The sequence below is a fragment of the Thunnus thynnus genome, chromosome 23, assembly GCF_963924715.1.
Source record: "Thunnus thynnus chromosome 23, fThuThy2.1, whole genome shotgun sequence".
Classification (NCBI taxonomy): Eukaryota; Metazoa; Chordata; class Actinopteri; order Scombriformes; family Scombridae; genus Thunnus; species Thunnus thynnus.
The window spans coordinates 22,634,429-22,655,422 of NC_089539.1; the positions used below are offsets into that span (position 1 = coordinate 22,634,429).

Genomic DNA, 20,994 nt, shown 5'->3' on the forward strand with positions numbered 1-20,994 from the left:
AACGTGTAGCTCCTTCTTGTCAAAACCTGTTTTTTCTATTGAGTCCATTTTTTTTTTTTGTGTCTCCGTCCAGGTGAAGAAGACCTGGGGTGCGACTCTGACCACCCTGCAGGACATGACGGTGCTGGACGACTTCGACGTCTCCCAGAGCTTCACCCACAGCCCGTCCTCCGAGTCGGTCAAATCCAGCGTGTCGGACGGCTACTTGAACAAACCCAGTCTGGCCAAGAGACGGGCCAACCAGCAGGAGACGGAGCTCTTTTACTTCACTGTGAGAGAACAGAAGAGCGTAATGTTCGTACTTATAGACGACGGTAGTGAACTGAGCTTCTATATTTGTGTTTTTTTTCAATCTGTAGAAATTCCGCGAGTATCTGGAAGGGAGTAATCTCATCTCCAAACTCCAGGCCAAACATGACATACTGAAGAAAGCCTTAGCAGAGGGTAGGACGTACAGAAACTCTCCTTCACTTGTCATCTGTCTTCTATTTATAATACAGACAGTAATTTCCTGCCTTGAAAATTTCTCTTTATGTCTCACAGGATATAAAGCTGAACTGCTGACTACCAGGTAAGGCGTTATCTCATGTCACGGCGCATATTTTCTCTCTCACGTTGATGATAAGTGTTATTTCCCTTCCCCGCCACTTCAGCTTGAGCTTTGTGAAACTGACTTTTTCTTTCTCCTCTTTCTGTTCGTTACAGTCGTGGGCGGAAGAACTCCCATAGCAAGCACCAGGTAGAGTTTCACTTCTATCAGGCTTCAGGTTGTTTGTCCGTTTCTTTGTGGAAACAGCTTAAAGCGAAATTTAGACCTTTAGACTGCACTTCTGTCACATGCACACACCTGCACAGTATTTTCAGCATGGCAGACCATAACGAGTGATTCTTAAAGGGGACATATGATGCTTTTTGTGTTATTTTTATGCTGTTATAATGTTGGATGTCTGTGTTAAACATAATCAAAGTTCTAAAACTTGAGGTGAACGAATGTTAAAATGCTGCCTGACATCAGATTGTTCGCACACGCTCACAAACGGTCTTTGTTGCTAAGGTCGTTTCTGTTGTCAACTCGCGTACTTCGGATCAGATTCAGTGAAATCCTGCTACTATAGTTTGTTTATGTAGCCTCCATAGCCTGGAGCTGACCAATCAGAACAGAGTGGGCTCATCAGGGGGCGGGCCTTAAAGAGACAGGAGCTAAAACTGCCTGTTTCAGACAGAGGCTGAACTGAGGGGCTGCATAAAGGACCAGTAGAAGATAAATAAGAAGTTTTTAACTGGAAATCATGCAAAGATATTCCAGTAGAGCCCTGGATTTAAAATATAGAGCTGGAAATGTGCAGAATATGTCCCCTTTAAGCTTTATAAAAGAATCAAAAAAACACCTTGTAATTTATGACAAATAATTGTCTACAGCAGTCTGATTCTGTTACTCAAATAATGTGACAAGAGTCAGATCCAACCATTTGATGAGATGTTATGTGTGTTGACAGGATTCAACCAAAGCCATACCCTTGCTTGTGGAAAGCTGCATCCGCTACATCAACCTACACGGTGAGTCGAACTCGTCAGTTGAGGTTCATTGTATCTTCGTGTCATTGATGAGAAACATACAATGTGTTCAAGAGAGGTCTTGTTTAAACCAGTTTGTATGTGGGAGGTTTCTGATTAGAGCTGCAACAATTAGGTGATTAATCGATTACTCGGTCAAAAGAAAATTAATCAGCAGCTGTTTTTATGAGTGATTCATTGTTTTGGTAATTTTTTATGCAAATATTGGGAAATATTTGATGGTTCCAGGTTCTTCAATATTTTGTTAGTCTTACATGACAGTAAATTGAGTTTTGGACCGTTTATTGGACAAAACAAGATGTCAAAACATGTGCCAAAAGCTTTGTCTTGGCACCGACGGTAAACCTGCACTCAGGCTTCAGACTCGATTGAGCCCAGTATGAAAACAACAAAAAATGTTGGTATCCCTTCGAAGCATCGTTCATTTGTTTTCTACTCGGAGACAAAATCAATCTCTTGGTATCCATTTTCATCAGTTGCCTATCAACAGTATTGTCACAATGAATTAAAACCACTTGAACTCCAAACTGATTGTGCTCCTGACAGGTCTTCAGCATCAAGGCATATTCCGGGTGTCAGGGTCACAGGTGGAGGTCAACGACATCAAGAACTCCTTCGAGAGAGGTGAGAGGTCAAAACTGTGGGGTGACCTGAAGGTGCGTAAGGATGCGGTTGACTCGTTTGTCTCTCTCGTCCAGGTAATGACCCGCTGATTGATGAGGAGAGCAACCATGACATCAACTCAGTGGCTGGCGTGTTGAAGCTCTACTTCAGGGGTTTGGAGAACCCGCTGTTCCCCAAGGACAGGTTCAATGACCTCATCTCCTGCGTCCGTGAGTGCCGCTGTCTGTTTACTGCCGATGTGCTGTGTGTTTGTGGTGTGTTCAGTAGAGTCGGGACAGAATGAGATTTTTTAAACGCTTAAAGTTTCTGATTCCTGATATTTTATGCTGATGTTCATTATGTTTGAATTTGACTCTTTTCGTGCCAAAACAGTAACTTCAGTTCAGTGAAACTCACTTCCGAATCAGTTGAATAGACCAGAGGTTTCCAAACTGTCAGGTGCGCCTCTCCAGGAGGGGAGTGCAGACAGAGAGACACGAGGTAAAGATACTGCGAGAGGTGAAAAGGACAGGTGCATGTTGTTGTTCTTAAAATAACGGAAAGTTGGTTATTGTAGTTGAAGCTTTCAGAGACAGTGGCTGCGACACACAGCTCATGGAGGCAATTAAGATACTTAACCGCTTTTCTACTGAAGTTCTAATTAACAATGTAAAACAAAGTCAAGAGGTTTTGATATTTAGCGCAACAAGCTAGTGAAGATATAAAAGGAACCGTGTTCCCACCATAGACTGTACAAAAATATGGACGTAGTTACCGTGACATCACCCGTTGGTTTCTGAAAAGCGGTTTTGAAGCTCAAAACAGCATCTTAGCAGTACGTGACTCCCAGCCAATCAAAAATGGGCAAAGAGGCGGTGCTGAATGGCTGAAACAAGCCACCTAGCGGCTGGCGGACCTGTCACTCAAAGCAGCCATGTCCTTCATCATGCATAACTTAAAGTTTTAAAATTTAAACAGGTGAGTTATAAAAAAATTCACCCCCCGTAGCAGGCTGTAAACATGTTTATTTCTGCTGTAAAGTTGTACATTTTAACATGGGGGTCTATGGGGATTGACTCGCCTTTGGAGCCTCTAGTGGTCATTCAAGGAACTGCAGTTTTTGGCACTTCAGCATTGGCCTCATTCTTCAGCCCCGGAGGTTGCCGCTTGGTTCCCACACATGCTCAGTGGCGTCTGCCTTGCACGGAACTACTCTCCAGAGACTGAAAACGCGTTTCTAAACAAACCGCAATGACCATAATCTTTAGGGCAAAGGAACATGTCGCCCAGCGCAGTGTTGTGGCTCATTGACGTGTTTATAGAAAGGTCTAAGACAGAGGAATAAGATATATCAGGCTTTGGATCTACTCACAATACTTGTGAGTAGATCAGTTCATTGTTGGTTTGGATACAAACATGAGATTTGTTGATTATAAGAAAAATGTAGAAAATTGCCAGACATATCCTTTAATCATCACAGCATTGCATTACAACACTAAGCTACAGTACAAAACACTATAAGAGAAAAACAAGGAAATAACAAAGTAAAGAAAAATACAATTTTTGCAGCAGAGAAACGTATAAAAGTTACTAAAACTGACCTCATCGCTTGCAGTAACATTTTGGTTTCTTATATGTGACCTGGAACATTTGTGCTGCTTTCATCTGTATATGAGCCGCTGCCATGAGGCACGTAAATTATCTCCTCCCTGAAATCATAAATGAATCTGTGGCTACTGTATCTTCAGCCCACACGCTCACGTTCCTTCTCAGTTTCTTTGTCTTTGTTTCTCTTCAGTGTCTCTTTGTCTTTCTGAAACTCATCCCCTCCGCAGCGGAGACATGGATCCGGCCGCTTCTCTTTCAGGATGTGTCGTTTGTGTGTTACGGACACCTCGTGATGTCTCGGGGAGTGACGACGGCTGACTGTTTGGGTGTGTTTTTTTTCCTTTGCTTCAGGAATAGAGAACCTGTACGAGAGAGCGCAGTGCGTACGTAAGATCCTGCTGGGTGTCCCGAGGGCGACGCTGGTGGTGATGCGTTACCTGTTTGCCTTCCTCAACCAGTGAGTATCCACTCACACAAAACTAAGCCCCTTACAGTTAATGATAATGGCCCATTTCTTTCCATTTTCCCACTATTGCCTTTATCCCACATGGTTTTAAAGCTGAGGATAGGCGGGATAGGCCATAAACCTCTCATGTAGTGAAGGGGGATAAAAGAGCGCACTTAAAGCACGTAGAGATGATAAAACTGAGCTCATTTCATCTCTGCAGCCTCTTAAATAAATATAGAATGAGAGAGCAGCGAGGGATGGAGAGGCGGGAGGTGTGAGCAGGAGGGGAACTGAGTGTGATGTGCAGGTGTGATGTACCAGCTGAATGTATCGGTGTATGTATCAGCTTCAGTGTTATTAAACCGGGAGCTTCACTGTCAAGGAGAGTGAAAAAATATTTTTATTTCCATCAGTATTTAACTTCCAGGTCCTGCGAAAGGCTGGTGGCAGCATCCCAAGAAAGAATAGAGACTGAATGTGGCAGTTTAGCATTTTAACATCAGTCATTTATTAAAGAGAGACATTTTTTAAGCAAGACTTTGACAAATGTAGATTAAACTATTACATAATGAGCTATAATGGTGTCATAATTGGCAGGAAATCCTGAAAGAAAGACTGAGTTGTTTCTACAGCGTAAGAGAGGATAAGATTTTAGTTCCTTGACATAAAAAGCCAGTTTTTAAGACAGCTTCTAATCCAGACAATGTATTTTTCATCTAGAAAGCTGAAAAAAAACGTCAGCAGTTCTCTGTCAATATCCTAAGATAAATGAATATCTGCTGTCATATCTGGGTTGCCGTTTGCAGTTACTATTTCTCAACTTGCAAATACCGTTCATGTCAACATCATGTCATAATTACAACCGGGAAACTGATCTGCCTGAAAGCTCTGATAGATCCGACTCGGCATTAAATAATACAGAAGTGCCTGAAAAAGCAAAACAAATATGGACGCCTCACATCAGTCAAAGTCTGTCGTTCAAGGTAATTAAACCAAAATTCTACATATAAGGTGCCATATCCTCAATTTTTAACCATCACATGACAAACTCTGCAATGATACAACCATCTTGAGTCGTCCGATGACGTGAATGCTCACACATTCATTTCTAAAGCCTCCTCCTTCAGGACAAAGATCAGATCCATGTCATACTCAGATTGGATCCACATCAGGAGGCTAAACGTCAGCGCTCGCAAATGTTTTCTGAGTGAAATATATGATGCAGGCTGCTCTGTCTGTTGTTTGGTGCAACATCTGAAACATTTGTGCCGGCGTATGAACAGCAGTGCATTTACATAACACGTCAAACTGTCAACTGTCATGTCTTTGAAGTTTGAAGGTTTCTCTCACAGCACATGAACGCACCACAGTTTCAGGATCTCAAAGCAGCTTTCAGCAAACCATGAAGTAAAAAAAAAAAAAGATGCAAAGACACCAGTACAATGTTTAAACAAAGTTATAAAATGTCCACCAGTAAAGAAGAGAAAACAGCGAGTTTACTGTTCTGTTATCAAGTAAGTAGCATCACTAGAATGAAGCAGTGAAGTAAACGCTTAATCCGATTAATCTGTAGAAAACTGCTTTTGAACAAAGATTTTATTCTGTAAGAAACAAAACAGATGTGTGATGTTAAACCTAACTGGTTAGAGAGACGTGTGAAGGATTTCTGAAGAGGTTATTTATGATATTTATGTCCTTTGCACCCCCTAAAGCAGAATATAAGATTGGTTTACATTATAAACCTCAAGATTTCAGTCCTGGTTACCGTGGTAGCAAGTTCAGTTTGATACCACAGCAAAAACTCCTTGAGCAGAGCAACTGGTGTATCTGTTTACAGCGCAGCCAAACAAACTCGCTTTGTTTTAATAAAGAAGTTTGTCCATCGTTGCACATGGTGCGAGTCGCGTTCAACACAACAGCAGGACGCAGTAAAGTCGGCTATCGTACTCGAGTTGGAGGTGTGCAACTCTTCATCTAACGTCACTCCTTGCAGTATTTAAAACTGATCCACTATCAAAAAACGCATTTTTGATGAATGGTCACAGTCATCACTAACCTCTGTGACAAACACATAATGTTTCCTGTGACTACTGTGCAATAAAAGTGTTTTATTTATCAGTTGAAGCTTTAATGTGAAGCAGCAGCAGCAGCAGGAAATGTTGTGTTCAGGCGTAATTTAAAACAGCTCAGCTAAAGTCATTTTAAAAAGAGAAATTCTGAAGCTCAAAGTAAGTTACAAATTCATTCAAGTCATATTGTTTTAATGTGATGATTCAGCTGAGCGGCTGAGATTTCCAGCTGGAAGGAACCAAGTAGCTTAAATAGTGGGGGGGTTCTGTGTGTGGCAGGCAGTTAAATACCAATAATAAAAAAAAGAAAAGAAACTTTTACGTACTATATTATTAATTTAAAACACTTATTGTGAAATTAGAAGCTAACAATTTCTAAAGCCAAATATTCAGAGGCTGGAAGCCAGTTTGAATCCAGCGCGGGAACATCGGACTAACAATAACTAACAATGGAAACTAATAAATAGCAGGAAACAGAAAAACGCCTGTTATCAGTTCTTAGAGCTCTTTGATCAACATAAAAGTTTTAAATCTTTACATCTGAGAAGCTGCAACCAGCAAATGTTTGTTTTTCCTTAAAAAAGTTGTTTAAATGATGAATGTCAATCATCAAAAAAGATTCTGATTAATTTTCTGTCGATCGATCATTGCAGCTCCTCTATATAGTGAAATATGTGCAGAACGTTAATACATTGAATGGCCATTGTTTAAAAAATATTCACCATTAATGGTCTTTAAACCTGAGCTTAATTTCATGAAAATTATAAATTTAATGTTTAATTTAGAGCTAAATGTTTTCTGAATTCATCCAAATTTTGAAATACGACATGATAATATTAGTAGATACAGAATGATGAACTGAAACTGGGATGTTATCATTATCTTCCTGTTTAACATCATTTTTATAGTAAAACTGTGGTTTCTATCGTTCCCCTTCTTCTCCGCAGCCTTTCCCAGTACAGCGATGAGAACATGATGGATGCCGGGAACCTGGCTATCGTGTTCGGCCCCACCCTCCTGCCGACCCCGGACACGCTCGACCAGGTGGCCTGTCAGGCGCACGTGAACGAGGTCGTCAAAACGGTCATCCTTCACCACGACAACATCTTCCCGGACACCAAGGAGCTGCCCGGGCCGGTTTATGAGAAGTGTATGACAGGAGACCAGTACTGGTGAGGCTCTAAAGAAAAACCTTTCATTCATATTCAGTTATTTCATTAGTTAATTAATCATATTCATCTAATTAGAATATCCTAATGTTATTACTATTCTTCTGTGTTACCTATTTCCACAGAGATTAACCTTTTGAACCCTGATTTATTACTCTGGTCGCTCCAAGAAAGAATAAAAAAATCCACACAATTGGACAAAATCACATATAAGCTGATTTTATATGTAGATGGTGACGAATTAAAGGAAAATTTTAAGTATTTTACACTTGGACTGGATTATCAACACAGGGGGGAGGTGGGTAATGAAATATTCACTGTGCTCCTCAAGTAATTTAAGTCATCGTTCCAGACGGTATTTCAACCATGAGGGAAATAACACAATATGGTCTTTAATAGACGTTGACATTCAGCGGGAAAAAGCCAAAAGCCTCCCCAGGGGGGCGCCGGAGAGTTGAAGGTGAGGCAAAGATACTTCGTGAGATGAATTTGAGTTAAAAATCCTCTGAAAAAGAGACATTTGATGAACTTTTATGCTCTCCTGGTGGTTTTATTTTTTTCTGTCATCATATCGGTTCCCAAATAGGCTTATATGTTGGTGTTAGCATGTTTCCATCTGTCAGATTAATATTTTTGTAGTAGAAGAAACTCAGAGATCCACTTTTAAAATGCAAGAATGTCGCTCCGGACGGGATTTAAATTACAGGAGGAGCAGCAAGTTCACTGGAAAAACAGTAGGTCATTGCAGCTGTAATTAATAGCGGGGTTGAGGGTGAAAAATTACCTGCATACTTTACGCGCTTCGGACTGGATTAAAACCACTGATGCAGGTAATGTTAAAATCACCACACACCTCCCCCCCTGGAGAATTAAATCCAGTCTGAATGGGGGCCTGTAGTAAAGGTGTTGTTCCATCAAGGGTGTTTTTTTTCGGCAGGGTTCAAGAGGTTAATGGGTTGATAAGCTGCTCGGTGCAGGAGTCGAAGAGTCCGCCATGTTCGTTATTTTCAAAGTCAAGACGCCTTTAAGTGTATTATTAAAGCTGTTATACTGTGGCCACTTACTAAAGGAAGGAAAATGGATCTGTGTTATGTATCTGTCGTCGATTTAATCCGTGTAAAGCCTTCTCTCAGTTAACTGCTATCGTAGTGTTGTGCATCAGTGTTGTTGCTATGGTGACCTGCAGTAACCTTGTGCACTCTTTTAGAGGTTAAACAAGGACTATGTTTGAAGAGAAGAAATAACAGACACCTGTCAGCCAATCAGAGACAAGTGTTAGTTTAGATTTTGTGCAGTCGTGGTGTTAAAACATTAATCCTTTGATGACATATATTATATAAACTGAACTCTTGATGTTCTGCTGAAGCTGTATCGCCGCAGAAACGTTCCTCAGATTCTTACTCGCAGCCTTGTCTCCGTCTGTGCATGCGTCCTCCTCCCTTTGTTCCCGTATTGAATGGACTAGTGTGTCTTATCTTGCCTCGGTGCCTGAGCCTCTCCTCTTCCTCTTCTCCCTGCCTCCTCCCTCCCGCAGTGAGAGTCCGTTCAGCGAGCCGGGGGCGCTGGAGGAGGCCGAGCCCGACGCCGGCACTGAGACCCAGACCAGTGACGAGGGTACGCGTCGACCCCTGACCTTCACACAATCGCCCAGCGGGTCTCCTCGCCGCTCCACAACTCTCCCATCCCTCCGTCTCCTGGTGGAGAGAGGTTGCCACGGCAACCGCAGCCATGGAGACATCTCCCTCCACACACACAACCCCCCCCCCCTTTCCTCCTCTCCTCTCTCTATCTGAATTAATAGAAAACACTGGACGTTTTTTTTTTTTTTTAACCCTCTGAGACATTTGATTGACAAGTTCAGGTTCACCTCTATTTTCACTTTTATCTTCATCTCCCCCTCGTCTCTTCTCTCTCTCTGGCAGAGGGTGAGGCTGTGGAGGCGGTGGCGAGGTTCGACTACGTGGGCCGGTCGGGCCGGGAGCTCTCCTTCAAGAAGGGAGCGTCCCTGCAGCTCTTCCAGCGCGCGTCACATGACTGGTGGGAGGGGCGCCACAACGGCAACCGCGGCCTGGTGCCTCATCAGTACATCGTGGTGAAGGACAGGCGAGTGCACAGAGAGCTTCCGTTTGATGGTTTTTATTCTGATATAGATCCAGAAAGCACTTTGTTATGTTGTAGATTTCATTTTAAATGGATAAAATTGCCATTTTTACCCATCAATCTACACTCAATAATCCATAATGACAAAGTGAAAACATGTTTTTAGAAATTTTCAGAAACTGAAATCTTTCATTCATATATAGGTATTCAGATATATGTGATTAGATTCTTCATATATGTTATCAATCCATCTATAATTTTGTTTGTCCATGTTGTATTTCTATAATTTGGCTTTCTTGGTCTATTTTGCACACACATCTATTTCCTGTCAGTCCATGATGGAAGAGGGACGTCTCCTCTGTTGCTCTTCTTGAGGTTTCTTCCATTTTTTCCCTGTTAAAGGGTTTTTTTAGGGAGTTTTTTTTGTTATTTGAATCGAGGGTCTGAGGATAGAAGATGTATTGTTGTGCAGAATGTAAAGTACCCTTAGGCAAATTTGTGATATTGGGCTATACAAATAAAAATTCTCCTGACTCGATATTCAGGGCAATAAAATGTGGAAAAACTCTGAATATTTCTGAATCCATCCAAAGTCACAAATCATACATTTGCTTCAAAGGGCCATGCAGCATAAGCCTTCCACCCTTAGAGAAGGGAGAATGGTGCGTTATGATTGTGTAATGAGGTAGCACATAAGTGTTAAATGCATAGTAGCACATTTCAAGAAAACACACAAAAATGGAGGCACAGGATTGATGAGCGTGTGTGGTTGTTTTGTCGCAGCCTGGTGTCATTTACATGTGATTTAATGAAGGTAAAGACAGCGGACGGTCGTGCGTAAAGTCAGAGGCTGCAGATGTATCAACACATCTGTCCTGCTGCCTTTAGATGCTGCAGGGATTTAATGAACTGAAGGAGAAGAGTCTGCTGTGGACAAACAACGTTCCTGCTTTAACCATGTTAAGAGGTTTTGTTTTTAATGCAAAATTTAAATGCACCTAGTGGTTGGAAAAGTGTTTATTTAAATTGTTGCACATTGGCTGCAAGTATTTATGTTGTTCTTGTGGATAAAATCACTAAAATCCACACAGACGGATCTGAGACATTTATTATAGACTTTGATTATGTTTCAGCAAGTTTTGTCTTGCTTTTAGTTTTCCTTTATTCCTCATTTTAATGATATGATACATATTAGTGTGATATATAATAGTCAAGACCACACTGAAGTTCTCGTTAACATAAGTGGCCCATTTGATTCTTTGACAAGCTGCAGTGATGGGTGGATTCGTTACTCACTGGGTTGCACACCTCGTTGATTAACAGGCTTATCGGACTGAGGGAGTCACTAACCGCACTCTATTGATCAGTTAATTGATGATTGGTGTGTTCTGTTAGTTCAGCTCTCCTGTTTCCTGAGTGATTTGTCCTGATTGAGAGTCTGTGCTCGCTGTCTTCAGGGCCGACGTCATGTCAGATACACTCAGTCAGAAAGCTGACAGCGACGGAGGAAGCAGCAGCACCGAAGACAAGAGGTCCAGGAGCGAACTGAGCTCTCCCACCGACATCAGACCACCAGAGACCTATAACAGGTCTGTCACGTAAGACGCCCTCTGTTATCATGAGAGGAGGACGGATTGTTTTAGCCGCAGTGAATTTTAAACCTGTTTTTCCAGCTTGTTCTCTCACCTCTAAAAATACCAGTGAATTTCATCATGATGTTATCACAGCCGTTTCTCATGTGACTCGTTCCTCCATCTGCGGGCATCTTGACACCTTTCACTTTCATTCACAGTCATCCCTAAAAATATATGTCTAAGAAATATGTGAGATGGCAAACGACGCAGAGTGACCTAACCCATGGAAGAGCTGTGGCATCCAAATCGTTTGCTTGATGAAGAATATAAAACATTTTTTGTGAATGAAACATATCACAATATATATTAACTTTTTAGGATTAATAAAACATTACATATTAACAAAACAGCTCTATAATCTCAATATTGTCAAACTTTTCAAACAAAGTGCTTGTTGGATCCTCTGAAAGCATCTGAATCCGACACAGCAGAGTTCGTTTGAAGCATACTGAGGCCTTAACAGATAAAAGGTCTTTAAAAAAAGGGGGGGAATAAAACTTCAAACCTAAACTTGTGGTAAAAACTAGCGACTTAACCAGCCAAAACCACAATACTTGCTCACACTTTGAAGAAGAAGATGTACAGATTCAGAGTCACTGTATGTTGATGCCGATATTCACGCTCTTGCAAACAGCCATTAACCTCCTCAACTGACCACAGCCTCTTGTTTTTGCATCATTACATAACACTGGGCTGATATCATGTACAGTATGTAGCCAACAAATGCATATTTGAGACCAACAAGTCAACTGCAGACATAAAAAAGTCAAAGTTAAAACACGTTTTTAATGTTGAGAAATTATGTTTAACAGCTGAACCTGTTGTTCTTTGAACACATCAGCCTGAATAATTTGTTGTTAACGTAATAATAATAAAACTCTTTTCCAGTTAGATCCATTAAAACATTTAGAAAACATACGTAGGTAAGATGTACAGAAGTAGATCATTCACAGCAGCCACAATCATCCTTCACGCCTGAATCATTCATGTAGTTGTTTTTATGTTATTATTAACTCAACCTAATGTTATTACTGATGACAGTCACCGGAGGAAGCGAACCGACGGTTTATTCCGCCGCCCCCTCGGTCGCTCTAACGACAGCCACTGCCACGGGAACGGCGGGGTGATGGAACGAAGCTCGCCACCGGTGACGGGTCACTTCAGTCCCAGGGAGCTGCTGCTGGGACGGGGTCAGGGATTGACCCCGCCGCTCGACAGCCCAGAGCGCCGCCGCCGCTCTGCTGCCGCAGTGACCATGACGGTGAGCCGCCACGAATCGCTGCGGAGGCCGGAAGACACGCCCATTCGGCGCTCGAGCAGTGGTCAGCATGGATTCAGCGACTCCCATCGATCCAGAGCACTGGACCCCGACACGCTGGCACAGGTACACTAACACACACACATACACACACACACACACACACACACACATTCAATTAAAGCTGCATTAATCAATATTTAATGTAGTAATATTGAATTATGTGAAAGGAGTTGCTTGTAGTGACAAACGTTATGTCCGACCAACTGTCCAAACCAAAATTATTCAGCTTACAATAATGAGGAGGAAATCTTCACATTTGAGAAGCTGCAACCAGCAGATATTTGGCATTTTCACTTTATAAATTACTTAATCTATTGATCAACAAAGTCATTAATCGAATAATCATTTCAGTACTACATGGCCATAAAACATGACTTTAAATAAATGATAATGTTGCATCGTGTGTACTAGATACATGTCTGCTAACTGCGTACGCTGATGATACAGTTGTATATCTGTCAGCTTGTTTGGATTTTTCTTTGCCCTCTAGTGGTCAAAAATCAATTATTGCCGCTGATAACTTGGCTTTAAATCATAGGTGTTTCTTTCTGATATTAAATGTTAATGACTAAATAAGCAACAATTAAAAGGGAGTTGGAACTGGGCCTTTCTATCCCTCCAATGTAGCTCAGCAAGGAAACACAAAGAAACTAACTTTCTACTAAAAAGACTAAAGAGTAACACTGGAAAATGCCCTCTTGCACAAACAATCCGATGTCATCGCAAGGAGCAAGTAGAGGTAACTTTGCAAATGAAGCATTTAGAGTAGGTTGAAGCCCTGGGTTTTGACTTGCAGGCAGCATTTCTACATACAGTCTGTCAAGCCCCGTGGAACAGCAACGGGCTGTGAAGCCAATTTGACATAGCGGCCAAACTGTGTAATATCAATGTCACGTTACGCTATTCGGCCCAAAAAGACTTTTTCCCACAGACTTACATTGTGAAAGAGACGTCTGTAAATCAGCAGATATTTTGAGCATCACAACCCTTGCGAAATGATTTGTCTCACTATCAGAATTTGACCAATTCGGTCCAATCACATTTCGAGAGTCTAAAAGAGCTGCACGATTGAATTGTTTTATCCCCATTCAAGTTAGCCGGAGGGCTCAACTAGTGCGCTTGCTCTATGGGCCCAGTGATCCCGGAAGATTTTATACCTGGAAGTCGAACTTTTTTGGCTTCATGCGCCACTGAGCAACTTTCATAGGAATGAATGGGGCCCCGCCTCTGACGCTGTATCCAGTTCTCTTTATACATCCATGCGATACATTCACCTCAAGTTTTGGATCTATAACCATGTTTAACATGTATATAACAGTATGATAATAACAGAAAATCACAAAAAGCATGATATGACCCCTTTAATCTTCCTCTTTTCCGCCTGCAGGACATCGAGGAGACGGTAACTGTGGCTCTGGGGGAGTTGAGGCAGCTGGAGCGGCAGGGCTGCCGGCCGGCTCCTGACGTGGTGCTGGACACTCTGGAGCAGGTGAAGAACGGCCCCATCACCACCTGCTCCTCCGAGTCTCCCAGCCCCCACAGCACCCCAAGTACCCCGGGCACACCGGGAACCCCCGGCACCCCCGGGACCCCCGGCACCCCGAGCCCTCTCAGTCCTCTGAGCCCCATCAGCCCACTCCCTGGACCTCCGCCAGGACCTCCCAGACCGGCCAACCCTTCCCCAGACACCCTGGGCTCCTTCAAGCCAGTGGCGGCCGCCCGTATTGGGGCTCCACTGCGGCCCCCCGCCCTGAGGCCCAAACCTATGGTACCACCCAAGAGCAGCACCCCGCCTCTGCCCCCACCACTAGACAAATCCTGCACCATGTGAGCCAAACCAGGCCGATAAAGGGCCGAATCAGGCCTACCCGGGCCAAAAATGGGCCAGAAGAGGAGATCAGGGTACTGCTTAATGTTTATAATCAACATGAGGGTAGACATGGTAGGGAGGACAAAAAGGGTTTTAATGTAGTAATAAAATATAATATATGACATGACCTATGATATGATATGCCATGATATTTATGTGTTGTCAGGTTGGTGTGTAACTCTCTTGGTGTGTAGGAGTTTACTTTCTCCATGTATTGAAGCATTTATCAAAGGTTAGCTAAAAGAACTGCTGATAGAGATACAGGAGCGAGCGGAGGCAGAGCATCCTGTCCTGTATATGAGATAATAGTCAGAGAGACATGGGGGAGTGTAGTTCAACTCCAGTAAAATGTAGTTGCAGTGACGTGAATGTTGGCTGTACTGTCATGAAGATAGGCCTGCGTTAGCTGAAGAGCCTATCACGAAAAAGGCTGCTGTTTTCTTAAAAAACTATCTCGACTGGCTGCTGTATATGTGACAAGCGAAAGGAAGTGAAGGAAGAGGACACGGCAGAGTGAAGCCAACGATGGTTCAACAACAAACGTCTGTGTGACTTGATTTATTTTTTTATTTTTCACTCGGTTCAGCTGCTAAGCTCACTTACACCTCAAACCACGAAACGCCTCTTGAGGTCGTCGGTGACACAAAACTCACGTTATTTAACCAATGTCCAGCTATTTAATGAATGTTTCCAGTATTTAACGACTGTTCAGCCATCTATTGAATGTTCGGTGAGCTGCCGCTGCGGCTCACTTAACTTTTTAACAGCCTTTCTTGTGTTTTCGGATGGAAAGCCCCCCACGCCCAGACCGGAGCTTCAAACAGGGTGTGATGGTTGAGCGGTGGAGGGAGTTAAGAGCTTGGACAGAACTTTTTCTGGGATGGGGTGGGTGTATGATTTCTTTCTCGTTTGTGTGCAAGAGTGTGTGTGTGTGTGTGTGTGTGTGTGTCCTGCTTGCCTGCCCTTGTTCTGCTCCCTTGTAAGTGCAGAAGCACTAGAATAGTGATAGATGATAGATAATTCATGCCTGCCTTGAGTGCCAGAACACGCAAGAGCAAGTTGAGAAAATGGTGCAGCGAGTGCAAAAAGCATGCCACTTTCTGTATGTATGTGTATGTTCGTGTGTGTGTGTGTGTGTGTGTGTGTCTGTGTCAGAATAATGGTTTACCTGCTTGTTACACTGAAGTCACTAGTTAACCTTAAATTCACAGGAAGCTAACAGGGTGGGGCTCTGTGTGTAAACGCCCAAAAAACACTTGAACAGCACACTGAATGTGGCCTCCAACCGGGCTGGTAACTGATGCGAGTGTGGTGATTCAAATGAGATATGACGTGCTGAGATGGGTTATGGATGTGTGTGTGTGTGTGTGTGTGTGTGTGTGTGTATATGTGAAAGTGCCTTTTTTTTAATCCTTGTCTTTTTTGGGGGGAGTTGTGAATCCACTCACGCATGTCCAGAACGAAGAGCAGCAGCACTCCGAATGAAATAATCATAAAGTGTTTAGTAGATTACTGAATTATGAATTCTAGCATTAACCCATTGTGACATTGCACTTTGATGTATAGGACTGTGTACTTGGCATGTAGCATCATAACATGTTGGTGCATTTTAACTCAAAGGGAGGTTTCTTTGAATGTGTTTGATAATAAAGGAAATGGTTTTTGTCTGTTAGTGTTGCTGTATTTGAAAAACTGAGCTTCCTGAAGACGAGCTCATATAGCCAAATGGATTGTATCAATGTGTTGTATTTATATTATAAATAAACCTGAATAAATTAGCATTCAAGTCAATAACTGATTCAGACTTTCTTTAAATCAGATGTCGCTATTTGTTTTGTTTGAACACTGCGGTTCCCAAACTTTTTCTGTCTGCAAATACCAATGTTTGAAAGTTTTTAAAAATCCAATGACAACATGATTGTGACCAATAATAAATATAATAAATAAACTTAAGATAAACTTGTCAGTTCTCTGGTGGACAAACTGGCATCACTGTGTCTAAACTACCACAAACATATCTTCAGTTTCTTGTTCTGGGCTCTTATCAAAATTGAGAAAAATAAATCGACTTCTATTTAGAGAATAAATCAATTTGAAATTCTCTGACTGCAGCTTCTCATATGTGAATGTTTTCTGGTTTCTTTAGTCGTCTATGACAGTAAACTGAATACTTTTAGGTTGTGGACTGTTGGTTGAGACCAAACAAGACATTTTCAACCATTTTCTGACATTTGCTGGACCAAACAACTGATTAATTCATCAAGAAAATGATCATTAGTTGCAGCACTAACAACATTTACATTTTAAGGAATTAGAGCCAGGTGTGCAATCATCTCAAACCTTTATTTAAACAGTATCATTAAAAAAAAAAACAAAAAAAACATGTTAAAATGGTAATTGATGCAAAATAATTAAAATCCTTTATAAATTAATTAAACAAAGGCATGGAGCACTAGCAGCGCATCTATTCCTCACAAGGTGGAGGCGTGTGTTATGCTGTCATTGGCCTAAGAATCAGCGAGTAAAATAAATTCACAGAGTGATCCTTTGTGGGAGGGAAACACTACACAAGTGGTGCATGTCTTTGGTCTGGAATATTTTTGGCAAAATGAGATTCAAAGCAACATAAAAGGACCGCTGAATCAACCAGTCGTTGGACCACAGAAAACAACTTTTCACAAAGAAGATAGAAGAGAAATGATTCGAGCAAACAGGTTCCGTATTAGTTGAGTTTCATCAGGCGTGTGTGTGTGTGTGTGAAGTTCATCCCTTCGACCCAGGTTTGAGGGTGCTGAAGGGTTTGGAGTTTCTCAGCGAGCCTGAGATCTCCTGCAGGAAGGCGGCGATGTGCAAATCCTTCTCTGACTTCCTGCCGTCGAAGATGACCACAAGCGTGAAGTGTGGCTCGGGCCGCGTCAGGTAGTAGGTGCTCTGGACTTTATCATCATAGAAGTGCACCACCTTGTCCAGAGTGTTGAGCTCGGCGGCGCGGTCCCCCATCATCATGATGACGTTGGGCCAGTGCGTGAGCGGCCGCTCTCCTGACGGCAGGGACACCACGGCGGGGAACTGCTCCACGCCCTTCGGTGCTTCTCGGTACGAGTGTGGGTGGTGGTAGCCGTGGCCCTGGAAGCTTTCTGAGCCGCGGTTGTCAAACACCAGAGACACGTTGCTGGCGTCGTGTTTGCGGATGAAGGAGCAGATCTTGCCGTGGTAGTCCGGCGTGGTGCGGGCGGTCAGGGCTCTCATGTCGGCCGGAGCCGTCTGCCTGCTCAGGGCTTCGTGGAAGTAGAAGCTGAACTTGGCGAGCAGCGCCGCTTGGAAGCGCTGCAGCCACAGGTACAGGTGAGGAGGCTGCACGGACTTCTGGGACTGACCTCCGAACAGATGCTTGCGGGTTTCTTTCTGCCGCTGGAACAGCTGGCCCCAGGCGGTGAGCTTGGAGTTGGCGCCGTGCAGGCTGAGTAGAGCTGGCAGGAAATGCCACTCGGACACCTGGGCCTGGCAGCGCAGTAACTGGGTCACCACGTCTACCTCGGTCTGGAAGCTCTCCTCCACGCGGCCCAGGATGGGGTGGTGGAATCTGAGAGAGCGAGGAAGAGGAGGTTGGTAATTAAACACAAGCAAACAAATGCAAACACAGAGGTTGGCCTAATTTGTCGTGACCTAGAAACAGCTGCCTCTTCGCATTAAAGTTTGGATCCGAGTGTGAGCTCAGCCTGCACACACACACACACACACACACACTCTGTATTTGCTGTTCATTTATTTCTCCAGATCTGCTGCAGAGGGCATCACCTTCATCCTTCAGTGCACGGTCAAACTAGTGATGTGTGGTGTGTCATACTGCAACCTGCTGCAATTCAGTCAACAGTTCAATCATGCGGTTTGTGTTCCTGCTACAGTCGCAGGACACAATTTCGCTGACATGTCTCTGGGGAAAGATGTGGAATCCTACATTTGCTAGATTAAGCAAAAAGTTCTCCTTCTCCAACCCCAATATGTCATCCTCTCCTTTACAAAGTTCTATCTTTTATCTCACTAATACCTTTGTGTTTATTATAATCCAGGCCAAACCAGGTATCAGTGGCGGAAGAAGTATTCAAACCCTTTATTTAAATAAAAGGAGTTAACACCACACTATAAAAATCTTACAGTATTATCAGCTAAATCTACTTCAAGTAAGGATATTTTTGGTCTTTTTTGTCACTTAAAAAGACTTAAAGGACTCAATTAAGGACTAAAATTAAGTAAAAGTCTAATATTTCCCTCTGAAATGCAGTGAAGTATGACATACTCATGTGAAGTACAAGTACCTAAATATTGCACATAAGTATTTGAGTAAATGTACTCTGTTAGTCTGTAAACAGATACACACTTGGAGCTGTATTTGTGCAGGACGGCCTCCAGCGTGGTGACCAGCTCGTCTGAGTTGATGCTCTTCTGGCTGCCCAGAGAGTGCATTTTCTCGTACAGGTCGGCCATCTCCATGCGGGCCTGGGTGAAGTGGCAGAGCTGCTCTGACAGGTGTGACAGCAGGTCCTCCAGGTAGGAGGCGGAGCCCGGCTGGCTGTGGCGCCCCATCGTCACCACTTTCCTCAGCTCGTTGTACAGGGAGGTGTAGATGGTTCGGATGGAGTCTTTGCGGCTGAAGAAGGACTGGCCGCCTGCAGAGAGAGAGAGGAAGATTTTAACTGCTGTGTATATAGAGACAGATTGAAACAGTTGAGTTTTCTTTGATATTTATGTGCTACATCGCCATCTGGTGGTGGAAATATATAGCTGTCAGACTGCTATGACCTCACACATGATCAAACTAAGGTAATAAGACTTTAAGCGTTTAAACTTTGCCTGTTATTTGAACATTAATACAACTGTTTTCTATTATGTGATAGACAGTTAGATAATGTTTTAGAAATATTTCAGGGAATAAAAAGAATAGAGTGCATCATTCTAGTTTGTGCTTTGGACCCTTATTGAAAAGGTGTGAAAGTTGTAAAGGACACTTAACAAGAAGGTCTGGTATTCCCTGGTCTAACTTCTTCCAGTAACTTCCAGTTAATATTTCTCTCCATTTTTTGGATAGAAGAATGCTTGGTGATTCACCCTCTGCAAAAGGTTTATCTAGTTTGTCTTAAAACAACAGTCAGGTGTCCAAATGAACAGAGAAAGAGGCTTTTCTTGCTGTAATCATTCCTGTAAGTGATGGAGGACAAAATCCACAGTCCTCCTTCTGTGCAAAAATGTATTTAAAAGTTTATCTGAAGCTAATATGAAGCTTCAGCGTCCAAATGAGTCAAATCAAGTAGATATCTTTCAACGTTACAGTCTTTTTAGTGCCAAAGTCCCTCTTTTTGTTATTATACTTCCACCTGCAGCTCAACAGGAAACACTGTCCGAGGAAACACAAAGAGGGAATTTGATGCTAAAAAGACTGTAAATATGTCAGATATCCACTTGATATGACTAACTCAGACTGCTGAAGCCTCATTTAAGCTTCACATCAACTTTTAAATGACTGTGTGGACACACTGTGGATTTTGGCCTCCATCACTTCCATTGAAAGCTCTTTGAAGGGGATTTTTAACAGCCAGTATGAACAGGAGGAATGATTACAGCGAGGAAAACCTCTTTCACTGTTCATATGGACACCTGACTGTTGTTTTAAGACACACTTGTAAATGTGTAAACCTGTCCTTTACTGGTATTAGAGCAAATTTCTACTATCCAAATTAATGCTTCTGAGTAACCTGTAATTAAAAACTGACAAAATTAGTATTCCCCACCCTTTGGAGTAATCATAAGCAGTCATGTTGTGGTTATAATCGGGATTAATTACCCATCTTCTGTCCCAGGAAGGTCATGTTGTGGTACGCCTTCTCCGCGGCGGCCAGGTGAGCCAGCGCGGCCAGCAGCGCGGCCCAGATGGCCCCGGCGGCTCCGGCGCTCCTGCTGTTGTCCTTCTCCTTCTCCACGTAGTCCTTGGCCCGGTCGAAAGAAAACAGACCGAGCTGCGTGAAGAAGCTCTCCAGGATGGCCCGCTCCCGGGGAACCGGCCGCAGCTCCTCCACCTCCGTCATGGCTCACAGATGACGAAGCTGCTGCCTGTCAGAGCAAACTGACTACCATCCTTCCAACCGAAACACGCACAGTTGACCGACTTCACAGCAGTTTGACATTATTTTAAAACCTAGCTCTAAATAACTGTGTCGGCAAAACCTTTAAATATGTGCTTAAAACAATAATAATTTAAAAAATGTGCACATAACCAGCTGTGTCGCTAACCGCCTGACGCCATATTGATTTATCAGGATGTAAATACTACGGAATGTCAAGAGTGCCAAAATTAAACGTTCGCTAGAGATTGTAGTAGTGACAGAAATGACAGTAGTATATTATTAGGAGTAGTGTATATATATATATGTGTGTGTATATTTTGTTTTTTGTTTTTTTGTCACAGTATGACAGAGTAGTAGTGACAGAGAGGAGACACTCAGCCAATTTATATTTACTGTTTAGAGTCAAATAACAGTTTAGTCTACTTTGGGTTTTTGTCTCATTTCTCCAAATAAGTAGTTTTAAAAAATTGTGTCGTTT

At 42.8% G+C, this 20,994-nt stretch overlaps 2 protein-coding genes across 2 annotated transcripts in view; one reads left to right on the forward strand and one right to left on the reverse strand.

Moving 5' to 3' along the window:
* The window catches only part of LOC137175699 (SLIT-ROBO Rho GTPase-activating protein 1-like), a 37,944-nt gene extending 21,880 nt beyond the window's left edge, over nt 1-16,064 (forward strand). Inside the window, exons 11-24 of the mRNA XM_067581523.1 lie at nt 74-271; nt 360-444; nt 544-571; nt 706-739; nt 1,497-1,557; nt 2,122-2,199; nt 2,274-2,408; nt 4,138-4,243; nt 7,251-7,475; nt 9,007-9,086; nt 9,395-9,575; nt 11,030-11,161; nt 12,248-12,590; nt 13,915-16,064. Of these exons, the coding sequence (XP_067437624.1) occupies nt 74-271; nt 360-444; nt 544-571; nt 706-739; nt 1,497-1,557; nt 2,122-2,199; nt 2,274-2,408; nt 4,138-4,243; nt 7,251-7,475; nt 9,007-9,086; nt 9,395-9,575; nt 11,030-11,161; nt 12,248-12,590; nt 13,915-14,358 (2,130 nt within the window). The 3' untranslated portion in view covers nt 14,359-16,064. The remainder of the gene's footprint in view (nt 1-73; nt 272-359; nt 445-543; nt 572-705; nt 740-1,496; nt 1,558-2,121; nt 2,200-2,273; nt 2,409-4,137; nt 4,244-7,250; nt 7,476-9,006; nt 9,087-9,394; nt 9,576-11,029; nt 11,162-12,247; nt 12,591-13,914) is intronic.
* A 657-nt stretch (nt 16,065-16,721) lies between these two features.
* kics2 (KICSTOR subunit 2) lies at nt 16,722-20,704 on the reverse strand. The gene is made up of 3 exons (XM_067581525.1): nt 20,237-20,704; nt 18,776-19,064; nt 16,722-17,980 (listed from the first exon to the last, which is right to left on the reverse strand). The coding sequence occupies exons 1-3, from the start codon at nt 20,475-20,477 to the stop codon at nt 17,161-17,163; spliced, it is 1,350 nt and encodes a 449-aa protein (XP_067437626.1). The 5' UTR covers nt 20,478-20,704; the 3' UTR covers nt 16,722-17,160.
* Between the last annotated feature and the right edge of the window lie 290 nt (nt 20,705-20,994).

Excerpts from the sequence above, each read along its gene's own strand:
- kics2 (XM_067581525.1), bottom strand. The coding sequence starts at position 20,477 with ATGACGGAGGTGGAGGAGCTGCGGCCGGTTCCCCGGGAGCGGGCCATC. Across the intron at positions 19,065-20,236 it reads CTTCCTGGGACAGAAGATGG|GCGGCCAGTCCTTCTTCAGC; the intron begins GTAATTAATCCC and ends CTCTCTCTGCAG. Across the intron at positions 17,981-18,775 it reads CTGCACAAATACAGCTCCAA|ATTCCACCACCCCATCCTGG; the intron begins GTGTGTATCTGT and ends TCGCTCTCTCAG.